Source organism: Patagioenas fasciata, chromosome 3 (genome assembly GCF_037038585.1).
Source record: "Patagioenas fasciata isolate bPatFas1 chromosome 3, bPatFas1.hap1, whole genome shotgun sequence".
NCBI lineage: Eukaryota > Metazoa > Chordata > Aves > Columbiformes > Columbidae > Patagioenas > Patagioenas fasciata.
In genome coordinates, this window is record NC_092522.1 from 8,101,130 (window position 1) to 8,113,674 (window position 12,545).

Genomic DNA, 12,545 nt, shown 5'->3' on the forward strand with positions numbered 1-12,545 from the left:
ACAAAAGCTTTTCATAAGGAATTTGAATGGTTAGACTTTTGAGAGGCCATCAGTTAGCAATGATGCATTTATGCCATCAGCACGGTGGCGTTGGGTCGTAATCTCTGCCTGTTGCTGCAGTCACTATTTTGGTGTCTTGTTTTATAAGAATAATTTTGTTTTAAAGTTGACAGCTGCAGGAAGCAAATTCAGGATACTATGCAGAGGATGCACACCATTAATCAAGAATATTCTTCTTACCTTTCATTTTAGAATATTAGTTCTTTTCAGTGGGTGAAAAGTGTTGTTGGATTCCTTAAAACAGTATGGTTTTGTTTCCTGGCTGTACCGTGTCTGAGAAATAATTGAAAATCTAGTGCTGGTTTATGTGGTGAGAAATTGATGTCAGCCAAGCTATGTGAAATTCTGCATAAGAAAATACTATCATAGCAAAAAATTGTGAAGAAAACTTTCATAGTAAACAATATTTTTACAGTATAGTATTTTATAGTAGAAAGTAGTTGATAGTATAGTATTTTTATAGTATAAACAATATTTCATAGTATGTTTTGGTTTTAGGATAAGGAGATGAGTATGTCTTTTCTAACTTAGGAAATTGTAATTGCCACATCTGAAGTCATGAAAAGGATTAGGCCAGCTGCGTGTAAGCGTATACAAGACAAGTGGTTGAATGTGTTCTCAAGGGCGTCATCTTTTTGAAATCTGATCTCCAAGATTGAAATGGCTGTCTTAGTTGCTGCTCTGAAACATTATATTCATGAATCAGACAAGACTGTAGATAGAGGTGAGAGCTTTTGCTGAAGGTCTGTTTTATTTTGAGATATCTGCAATCTGTTCTTACAGAGAGAGACTTTTTAACCTGGAAATATTTAAAATACATTTCAGAACATGGCTTATTTACAAAAATCTTTTTTTCTAATACCTTAGCAATATTCGTGTTTATAGTGATCTCATATTTGAAAATACGTGGGAAATAGGCATTCTGTGACCACTGTCTGGTCTGGTTTTTGTTAGTTATAACTTTGAGCCAGTATTGTAAGAGTATCTGAAAAGCCAGTATTTTAAATACAGGTTTAACTTTTTGGGTTAGCCCTTTAGATTTCAGAAATGCTCAGCACCTCTTTGCTGATAGATGTGCAACTTTTCTAAGGTTTGTACACTGCACAGATGCCTGTGTAAGTGTTGTGTACTCTGCAGCAGTGGATGTCAAGTACTTCTGAATATATAAGCCATCCTATCACTGATGGTAGTGGATTTCAGAGAGATCTGTATTTTTAAAGCTTTTTGCTTTTGACTATCATATCAGTAAGATATCAATGTACCTTTACATTGACTAGAAAAAAATACCATTAATTTTTTTCCGTGTGTAGCTCACTGTACTCCAGAAATTTGCTTTTAATGAAGCTTTTTGAGTTGCCATGTGAATGCTTTTTACCATACTGTCTAGGCATCAATTATGTCAATAACAGCTTGAAACACACAATAGTTTTAAAACATAATGGATCATCCCCTACTGCTGGGGGGGGGCAGAAAGGAATGGGGTATTCAGTAGCATATTTCAACATATTACTGTCAAATGGGAAGATAAAGCTCCTGTTCTAAAATGGGAGTTACACAAAGCATTTGTGTGCGGTTTCTTGAAAGTATGGACTCCTTGCTTTTTAACCTGATTCATCACATTTTTAGATGTATGCAAATGAATTCAGGATGTAAAGCAGGTATTGTTGTCTTGAATTTTAATACATGGATGGAAGAGCAATCTTTTGAAAATATAGTTTTTTAACAAAAAATCCTTAATACTGGAACTGCTTAAAAAAAACCCCACCTTGTGTTAGTTACAAGGTGAATGAAATCCAAAATAGATAATGAAATAAACATAAATAATTCTGTGTGCTTTAAAACAGTGGATAGTTTGATGTTTCTACAGGGCTACCAAAAAACCTTGTAAAGAAAAACATTAAACAGGTATTATTTCCAGCCGGTGTGTAAGCTCAGCCGTTCATGCCAAGCTGAGGGGACACATCCTGATGCTGCTGAAAAGCAGAGAAGCCCAGGGCCTGCTGTCAGCTGGTGAGCACAGAAAAGGCCAGCGGGAGTTGGACGTGAGAGGATGAGAGGAACGCTCGCTGGCTGCGGCCAGAGCTGGAGGAAGCTCAGACCACTGCTATGAGTCACAGGCAAACTCTGCCTCAAACGATATAAACAAAGCTCAGTCCTCCTTATTTTGGTGTTATCACCCTGTTTACACTCTTGTGGACTAGGATTTCCTAGTGTGTTCATCTCTGTCCTGGTCTCCTGAGCTTGTTTTGTAAAATTCTGTCTGCTGCTGCCACCATCAGTCCTGCTGGCTCAGAAACCTTCACCCCATCTGTGCCTTGCATTTCCAGGATAATTTTAGGATGTTTACGTGGGCACTAGGTTGTCTGTAAGGAGCTTTCAGAGAAGGAAAGCAGTGTTTTATTCAGGCTCTGATAAATCAGTTTTGTGCTGTGTTCTTCAGTGGTAGCGAGGTGACGTTTTAAGAAAGTCAGTCTGCTAAATACCGAGGAAAAAGCAGCCTTGTAGAAGGGGACACGTCTATCAGAGATGAGGACTTGTATATGTGTATTTGGGGAGGAAATCTCAACAAAAAAATAAATAGGATATTATTGAAATGTGCTGTTAGGCATAGACATAGGCTGTTTTAACTTTAAAAAATCCAAATTGAACACACCAACCCCAAAACTTGGAAAACCTAAGGTGGTTTTTAGATAAGTTCAGCCCAGACAGAGAGTATCAGCAGAAATGATGACTGTGTGTGGAAGGAAGAATAGATAAAAAGCTATTAAAATTTCAGGCAAATACTGTAATGCATTCATCCCTTGTTTTATATTATTTTAAAGCCGGTTTATATTATTTTAATGCTATCTTATGTGAGAAAAATGTTACTGAAATATGACTTTTTAAAAGTGTATACATTTTAAAAATTTCAGCTTGTGGAGAGGATTTTAAAAGTAGGTGAGAAAGTAGGAAGAAATAATGAACTTGTTCAGATGTTATGAAACACTGATCTGCAGGGGTTTTTTTGATCCATATGTGTTCATTAAGAGCAGAAGCTTTTATGCTCTTGAACTGTTAAAGGAAATTTTCCTATTCCTGTAATTACTGTGATGTTTCATTATAGTGTCCATTGCCAGCGTTGGATGAGATTGATGTTGGGTCAGCTTTTGGCAGCCACACTGATTTCTTCAGTACTGTTCTTTGACTTGTTTTTTCCCGCCAGGGTAGAACCTCTCTCATATCTCCAGTGCAGGCAAACCCTTTGCCTGAACGTTTCAGGACTTGGAATGAGAAATCTGTAATCACATTTCTAGTAGAAACTGCTGCTAAACATCTGTGTCTGGACTGGAATTGAGTGTGTGAGCTGTGAAACTGTATATGTGGAGAAAGAGTACCTAACATTTTCTAAGTATGAAATCTCTAATTGCATAGTTTAGGCAGTTGTTGCTTTGCTATAGTTCAGAAAAACACACAAAAACCCTCATTCTTGAGGAATATTCTTAAATTTACCTATACAACCTCTTCTCCTTTTCACCATCTGATTCTTGGCTTTAAAATGGATAATCGTGTCCTCCCTGACTATGATATTTATTTTTTTAAAAGGTGCTGTATTTTTTCTTAAGCGTTGCCGGTGCGTACGTATCTGGCTAGTTGTCAATGCAAGGCTTAACTGATCAGTGGATGATGGCAGAACATGTATTTTCAGTGCAGCATTGCTTGTTAACGTTATGTCCTGTGGATCAGTCCCTGAATGTCCCAGTAAAATGTTCTTTTTGAGGTTATACTGGTAGGTCCTGTGAACAGATCAGAGATAAAATACCTTTCTGACAAAAGTTTGCTTTCTTAGCACATCTTGTGTGGGAGATCTTAGCGTTCTGCTGGAGCAGCCAGTGTGATGGCAGAGTTGATCTTGTCTGTCTTTTGTGTCAGCCGTAATAATTTAAAAACCTGAACCTGTGGCAGTGTTTGAGTGACTCGTATATGTGATAACTAACTCTGCTTTATAGCAGAACATTGACAGAACTCCCATTCTAACTTTCTGTCTTTGCTTTTATATGCGTGAGGAAAAACATTGTGGACCTCAGGCTCCCTAACCAGGAATGGACTGGAGTTGTGAAATAAGACGTTGCTCAATGCTGCTTCAGGGTTCTGAGCAAATGATGCCATCTAATGACTGCTGGTCTTCAGACCTGGCTTAAGCATTTCTTTGGTTACATGGTCATCTGTGAACATTTCATTGCTGTGTTCTGGTGCTTAAGGTTTTCTTGAGTGTAAATTAGAAATGTTTCAAAACTTGCAGTTTATTCACTCAAGTTACGTGAGCCTTCTGAAGTGAGGAGAGACCCAGCTATGTTAATGCTCTTCTCATTATTCTCCCGTGTCTTTTTGTGAAATCACAGAACTATGAAGGATTTCACATTGCTTAAGAGGCTTTAATCTTTCAATTTTACTCAGCGCTAGTGTTTCTATTAATATTGGAAGTGATATATCACTGATCTGGTAACAGGCTGAAGCTGCATTATATGCACTATAGATAATACTTTCCATTTGCTGCTTAGTTGTTTTAAAGTGAAGTTAATTTTTTAGAAAAAGAAATAATGCATCTAGCTTTTATTGTTCGTGTTTCTTCCAGTAGGAAATAGTTCTGATAGTAACTGGCACATAACCTATTTCTAGATGCAATTGTAAACTTTTGATTTCAAGACCATTTGTGAGGGATTTGTCTTAACAAAATAACAGTCAGGTACTTGAAAGGTGGTGTGATTTCTGAGCTCAGATAAGGAAGCAGAGAGTTGTGGTTGGACCGGGACACCAGTTTAAACATGGCTAATGAAAGTAGAGACTGATGTCATGGCTGGACAAGTCCTCATGTATGTTATTGTAATATAGGTATACATTATGACTGGTCCTCGTATTACATTGGAAAATGTGTTTACATCTGTAGTGTGACAAGCCACATTTTAGTGCCTTTTCAAAAGGATTTTTTTTAGGATATTAAATCTTTCTTATGCAAGTTGAGTCCAGAGCAGAGCTTGCAATAAAAATGAGATTGCCATGTTAACAGCTTGTCAAGGCGTTTGCATGAAACTCTCGCGGGTCCGATAACTTTAGGGTGGCAGGGCAGGGAGTGAGTATATTGGCGAGATTAAGCATTTTGTGCTGGTGGAACTCATCAGCAACTATTTGGGCTTTGCCATTGTCTTTTAATACTGTCTATATGTTCTACATATAGCTTACCATGCAGTGACGTGGCTCCAGAGGGGTTTCCGTGTCGCTGTGCCCGTGTAACGTGCTCCTGGTGCTGTGGCGCGAGGTTGTGCTGTGAAGGCCACACCTTCAATCGGGTTCTAGGCTTCTGTGTAAACTGGTGGAAAAAGAAATGCAGCTTTATTGCAGTCAAGAGCCTAATTAATTGAAATACCAAGTTGCATACTGGAAACTGAAGAAACTAAGCCTATGCAAGGGCTGTTTACTGTTATTTTTATAGCCCTAGAGGCAGACTCAGTTCTGTCACTTGCTGGCACAGCAAAGGGAAGATTGTTCTGGGACTATCAACCCTTTTTTGCCCTCTGCGGTTGCGAGCAGTTACTAAGACTGACTAAATGCAGAATGTCAGAATTTACTATTCAGGCAAAATAAGTCTTGACAGAAAATTAACTTGTGCTTCTGGACTTCTGGCATGCTCTCTCACTTTTGTTCTGAAATAACTGCAGTTGTGTGGATCTCTGGATAAGTGTCTGGTTGTTTTTTAGACAAGGATGTCAAGAAATTTAAATGGAAATTTGTTGCTGGTTTGGTAGAGAATCAGGTTGCTGAATGGGCTCTGATTTCCAAACATAAAGCTCTGTATGTTGGATGACCTTATGTATTGGAAAGACTAAGGGCTGTTTGCTTTTATGCTGCATTTTTACAAAAGTCCAAGAAGGTATTAATGTAATAAAAAGTATATCAGGTGGTGGTAGAAGTTAAAAAACCAATTTGTTTTACTATTGGAGCAAATGCTCTAAATAGAGCGAAGAAATGTTGAGGAGACTGTTCATGTTAGGAAATAAATTTTTAGGGGGAGGTTGAAAGCTTCAGGTTCTGCAAGAGATATTTGCTGTGGTTTGCTGCCTGCGGCCGCTTTCTAGGACTTCCTAAGAACCTCAGTTCCTCCTCCATACCCAAACATGGTGAGCAATTTGTGAACTAACTTGGGTATCATAAATCAAGCTGCTGATAAGGAATTTTCATATTGTTACAGGGAAACATTTTCAAGCTTCTTCAGCAGTAGCACAGTACAAGATTTTCTTTTTTTAGTGGTGTTTATGGATTCACAGATTTAGTCTATTCCTATCAGAGGTGTAAAGCAGGGCATGTGCTTTCAGATTCTTTTGTTAAGAGGCTGCAGAACCTGAATCTGCTTTATTTCTGGGACCAAAAAGAAAAAAAAAAACCTGTAGCCATGGTATGCATACTTATGTCTAATTTCTGTTTGAAATGGAGAAGAAAAGAATTACCTTAGGTCTGCCTGGGGATGTTTTGAGTAGGTGAATACCCAGTATGTTAATTTTGCTAATATGCTTACTAATTGCTAACTTATTACGTTAGTCTGGTGTAAACATAAAGCTAGCTCCTTCAAAGAAAACTTGGTCTCTTCAATTTCTTCATACCTGGTATTTGCGAGAGCTGTCTGACTAAGAACCAGCTAAGCACCCTCAATCCTTAAAAATGTTGTGTCAGCACGTGGTATTGGGTGAGTCACAAGGCTAAACTGTATTATGGCTGGTGCAGGGAGGAAAAAAGGTAAGGTTTATTTAAAATAAAACACAAAGGCTTGTGTTTATCTTCAGAGTTTGATGTTATCTTTATAATCTTCCATGAGGATGTTTAATAGTTGTAATAAAGGAGAAATTCTGGCAGGAAAGCAATGAAATGTGCATTGTGTTTAACTGGCAAAAGGGCTTACTGAAGCATTTCTGAGAATAGGTGTTGTGTGGTTTTTTTTCCTTCCAGTTGATGCTGATGAAATAAAACGACTAGGGAAGAGATTTAAGAAGCTTGATTTGGACAACTCTGGTTCTTTGAGCGTGGAAGAGTTCATGTCTTTACCTGAATTGCAACAGAACCCATTAGTACAGCGAGTAATAGATATATTTGACACAGATGGAAATGGAGAAGTGGACTTCAAAGGTAAGACATGGTGCTTTCTGACTGGTGCTGGTACTAATTGAAGTTCAAATTTTGCTTCTGCTGAGCAAGGAGGGGTGAGGAAAACTTGTTCATCAAAATAAGGTGCTAATTCTTAGTGAAACTGAATACCAGTAAAACTTGTTTCTCTGGCACATTAGGGCAACTCCTGAATGAAATGCTTAAAGAGCAGGTTGTTCAGTAATACCTTTCCAGGTAATAGTGATGTTGGACTACTCATTAAGTATCTCTTAAAATAGACTAATTCAGACTCTTAGTAGTGCTGCTATCTGAAGGATATTCGTAGGCTGAAGAGACAATGAAAAAAGGGGGTAAACCATGTAAATGGTATGTCTGTGCATATGTTGTGTTTATCCAAAAGGTGTTATGAGATCTTTTTCTGACTATTTTGAAAATAGTTCTCTAAATTGTGAAAGTAGTTCAGATTTTTCTGTTGATAACTCCTTTACATGATTTTTAGGTAGACAGTTCAAGCAAAACCCTGGAAGTTTTTATTTAGTACATTCCTACATTTTTTTTAACTTATATAAAATATACATGATTAAAAGGGCCAGCAGGTTAAAAATCTCCATTACTAGTTTATGTTAAAACAGCTACTGCCCCTTAGAAATGATGATGTCTGTAACTTCTGTTCAAGATATAATACTCATTATCTGTTATTGCTCGTGGCTAGAAAAGGCTAATTAGTTTTTCATGAGGAGAAAGTTATTAAATCCCATTTGTATTGACAGGATGACATTTTAAAGAAAATATTAACATTAAAAAGCCACTAAACTTTACAAATGTCCTTCAATTTCTATATGGAATGTTGAGGTTTTGAGGCTTTCTTGGTATCAGTTTCCAAAGCACTAAATGTTATATGCAACTGTCCAAAATTCTGTTGTGAAAAATACATTGTATGTGACATTGAACTGTGATTAATGTAATTACCAAGAGCTGTTCCTCTTGGGTGGGAACAGGAAGTTGTCAAAATCCATTTTGTGTAGTAAAATGATGCTGCTGCAGTAAATGGCAAGGAATTCTATTATTGTCATCTGGCCAAGTTTGATTCATTTAATTTCATTATTTCTGTCTCTGGGGAAGCTCAAAGGAAAGATTTGAAACTGCAAAGGGTAGATTTAGGTTGGATATAAGGGAGAAATTCTGCCCTGTGAGGGTGCTGAGGCACTGGAGCAGGTTGCCCAGAGAAGCTGTGGATGCCCCATCCCTGGGATTGTTCAAGGTCAGGTTGGACGGGGCTTTGAGCAACCTGGTCTAGTGGAAGGTGACCCTGCCCATGGCAGGGGGGTTGGAACTAGATGAGCTTTAAGGTCCCTTTGAACCCAAACCATTCTGTGATTCTATATGAAAATTACTAGTGTGAGAAAACTTGCTGCCTTTTGTTGAAAGACCTAAATAATTAAGCATAATGGCAAAAAAGTCAAGCATTTTATTGGTAAATAATCTAGGAATTGTTGACTTAATTTCATAAAACTTGTTGAAACTCTTAGTAGGCCTTTTAACTTAATGCTATATTGCCATACCTCTGTATTCTTTCTATACCGTAGTTGAGCTTGCAGTTTTGTACTGTTGTCATTTTTACCACCCAGAGCTCTAAGTCTAGTTCCAGGATCTCATCCAGAAACATCACATCCCAGGGTTTTATTTTTTTTGGCCACTTTAATGATGTACTCCTGGATAATGACTTAATAGCTAAACGGTGTAAATTTTCTTTTTACCCTATGTCTTACAGAAAAACATATTTTCTTAATTTGTTTTAGAGTTTTAATGTAATGTTTAAGCTGAGAAACCAGTCCTGAGAAGAATTGTACAATTAGAATCCTCACTGGAGTAGCTTTAGTAAAGAGCTCCATGGGAATTTCAGAACAAATTCTTGCAATAGTCTAGCAACAAAATTACTTAAATACTGGTGTAACAAGTCTGGTCAGTGAGTGCAGTATTGGATTTGAAGTACTTCCTGCTAAAGAACATGAAGGTATCAAAGTATTTAGAAACTTAGGTGTCACAAGATAGGCAATATTTTAAAGATTTGAGGGTAATTTAGATTATTTTTACAATTTTCAAAAATTTTGGAATGTTGATTTTTCTTGGTTTATTTAAAAATACACTTTTTGGTGAATATTTTTCTTGTGCTTTTTAGAATTTATAGAAGGAGTCTCCCAGTTCAGTGTCAAAGGAGATAAGGAACAGAAGTTGAGGTGTAAGTATTTTGATTTTCCTTAACAGAAGTTTTTTGACACCCAGAAATACACTTTGGCTCGTTAACACTGAGAGATCATCAAATCCAGATTCTTTGAAAAAGTGGGAAATCATGACAGTAAACTGTGAGCTTTTTGCACATGTTGTTTGTGTGAACAATTTGCCAACACTCTTTCTGCAGGGAATGTTTGAGGAGGAGGTTGCCTTCTGAATATCTTCAATTGCTTCCCATTTAAAAAAAAAAATCAATCATTTAAGGATATTTTGGTCACAGAGCTGTGTAGCAATGTGCTTTGCTTTATGGGGGCATAAAAATAACATGATTTTTTTTGCTACTACAGGTAGAACAGCACTAAATTGTTGTTTGAGAACTGCATCTCAGGAACACAACATAACCCACAAGCTTTTGGAATGGGGAAGGGATAGGTTCAGTCAAATAAGACTGAAATGTTTAAAACTAAACTCAAGTCTTAATGCTGAATTGTTTGCAGCAAAGTAACCAGGTGGGATTTTGATTGATTTTTTTCCCTGGAAGGTCGTAATGTTTTCTGCTTGCAAATGAGTTGCTACCTGGGTGCTTCACTTGTGGTGGTGAGGAAGTTCCAGTTCAGTGTTGACTGCAGATTCTTTCACTCCTGGTGCTGAAACAATCTTCACTGACATTTCTGAAGTGAGGTTTTTCTTTTAAATTTGACAGTAGCACCATTCATGGTATTGTCTCTGTTTTATGTTTTTCAGGATGAAACAGGAAGGCTGTTAGAAATCTCACTTAAAATGCAGTATTTTTCTCAGTTTGTGCAGAATTGTCATCACTTACTGTTAATGCAAAGAACATGAATGTATATCACTCTTTATTGACCACATTTATTACTTGAAAGGTTTACATAGATATGTATTTACTTCTGCAGTTGCTTTTCGCATTTATGATATGGACAAAGATGGTTATATCTCAAATGGAGAGCTCTTCCAAGTGCTGAAGATGATGGTTGGCAACAATCTCAAAGACACTCAGTTACAGCAAATTGTAGATAAAACCATAATTAATGCAGATAAGGATGGTGATGGAAGAATATCCTTTGAAGAATTCTGTGCTGTAAGTAACCTCTAAAGAAAACTTCAATAATTTGGAATTTAAAAAAAAAAAAAAGAGGAAAAATGGTTAATTGTATGAAGAGTAATATTATAAGAGTAGAGTGTTTCTTCTGACTTGGCAACAGTTGCCCCATGACACAGCTTTATTATACATGGTGGGTTTGTCTTATGGCTTCCAATAGAGCAACGTGTTCTATGACATATGAGCAGGTCACGAACTGGTTCCTTCAGGACACAGATGGTCCCTGTTGGATTGAGCGTGAAGAAGATTGTGTTGTTCAGACCACAGCAGCTTTTACAAACTAATTTCTGTGTAATTTTATGACAAAATAAACACAAAACTAGCACGAATTATTTTTGTATGTAGACAGAAATGCTAGCCTGGCATAGAGATGTATGTTGGATTCCAGTCTCTATGCTGGTAGAAAATAGCAGCTTTAAGGATGAGTTGCGATTGACTGGCTGCTTGTGGGAGGATGGTTTGTTTTCAACAGTTACATTTGATTAAAAAAAGAAACAGCACTTTCAGTTGTTTTCAGTGTCTCTAGCTGCTTCATAGAATACACTGAGTGAAAAAATAGCAAAGCATGATGGGCAGGCATGTCCGGTCTGCTGATGCGGGGGGAAAATTGCTTCGAACAATCTGAAAGCTGTAAAACCAGAGTATGTCCCGGCAGATCTCTGTGGATGGAGGGGAGAAGTGTGTTCTGCAGAGGTTACCTTTAGGTTAATCTCCCAATCTCTAAACTGGGTGTCTGCTCCAAATCACCTTTTAGAAAGGTTTCTATTTGCAGCGTGGAGAGAGCCCGAGGAGATTATCACCATCTGCACAACAGGGGATTTTTCAAAGGCTGGGCAGCGGGATTTGTGTCGGTTAGAGGGAGAGGAACCCTTCAGGTGCTCCTCTTGAAAAAGGACAGACAGTTGAAAGCCGCATTTTAAACACTCTTTGGGTAGTACTGAGCAGAATGCTTTAATGTACTGCTTGAGATCTGAAATGGCTGATTATCTCTCCTGTTGTATATTTGTTTAATTAGCTGACAGCAAGTTTTCAATTCTCTCTTCCAAAAAAAAGGCAAATGGCACATTGAAAATTGAGCATTTGAAAATCACAATAATGAGTGTTTATACATGAATTTTAAATGGTGTATTAATGAACATACACGTGGGTAGCACAGTTTGAGTCAGTAGGTAGCCAGGCATTGATTTTGTTTCCTAGTCTTTGAATTTAGAACTCCGGTTCAAACAGATCTTGCTCATAGTCACAATCAATGCAAGTGCTAAAAAAACCTGCTCTTCCCCAAAGTATTAGAGCAAAATAGTTCTATTGTCTGTGTAGTTTTCAGAGTTCAGTTATTTTTGTGGCATGTGAAAACACATGGTCATCTGCAGAAGACCCAGAATGAGTTCTTCCTTGTCCACAGCAGCCCGCAAACACCCAGATAGGAGAAACACCTGATTATTTCTTGCAGGGGGGCATCTTCGAGCCATCCATCAAATAAAACATTGCCTTTTCTTTTATCCTTTGGCTTCTGCCCAGACCTCCTGTCTTGTACTCTTATTTTCCTTCTCTGTTCTTTTAATTTCTCCAGTTTGTTAACTTCCTAAAAGACAACTTTCATTCCTACTGTTCATCACCTTCCCTCTTGCATTTTAACTGCTTTTGAATTTTGTGCTATCTAGAAAAATACTTATTTTGTGGCATTTGGCCTTCGAATTTTGTTTCTGTGTTATAAAAGGTTCCTCTGACATTGTACTGCCTTCTCTGTGCATGAATCGTACACCTTTGAATGCTGTTAATCCTTTTTTGGGTGCATGCAGTTCCATCAGAAATCCTGCTACCTTTCCTAAGGCCTGTGGCTTCTCATGCCAAGGTGCACAATTTTACAGGGTGTTTTAGAAGTGGAGTTAAATTTAATTTAATGTGCAGAAACATAGTACAAAGTCAGAATATGAGATGGGCAGGAAAGACAAAATAGTGTAAGTTACATTATTTTTTTCAGGCCCTTGAGTGTGTAAATGAT

At 37.5% G+C, this 12,545-nt stretch overlaps 1 protein-coding gene across 1 annotated transcript in view; it reads left to right on the forward strand.

Moving 5' to 3' along the window:
* Positions 1-12,545, forward strand: part of PPP3R1 (protein phosphatase 3 regulatory subunit B, alpha) — a 39,711-nt gene that overhangs the window by 24,803 nt on the left and 2,363 nt on the right. Inside the window, exons 3-5 of the mRNA XM_065834455.2 lie at positions 7,036-7,212; positions 9,371-9,430; positions 10,338-10,522. Of these exons, the coding sequence (XP_065690527.1) occupies positions 7,036-7,212; positions 9,371-9,430; positions 10,338-10,522 (422 nt within the window). The remainder of the gene's footprint in view (positions 1-7,035; positions 7,213-9,370; positions 9,431-10,337; positions 10,523-12,545) is intronic.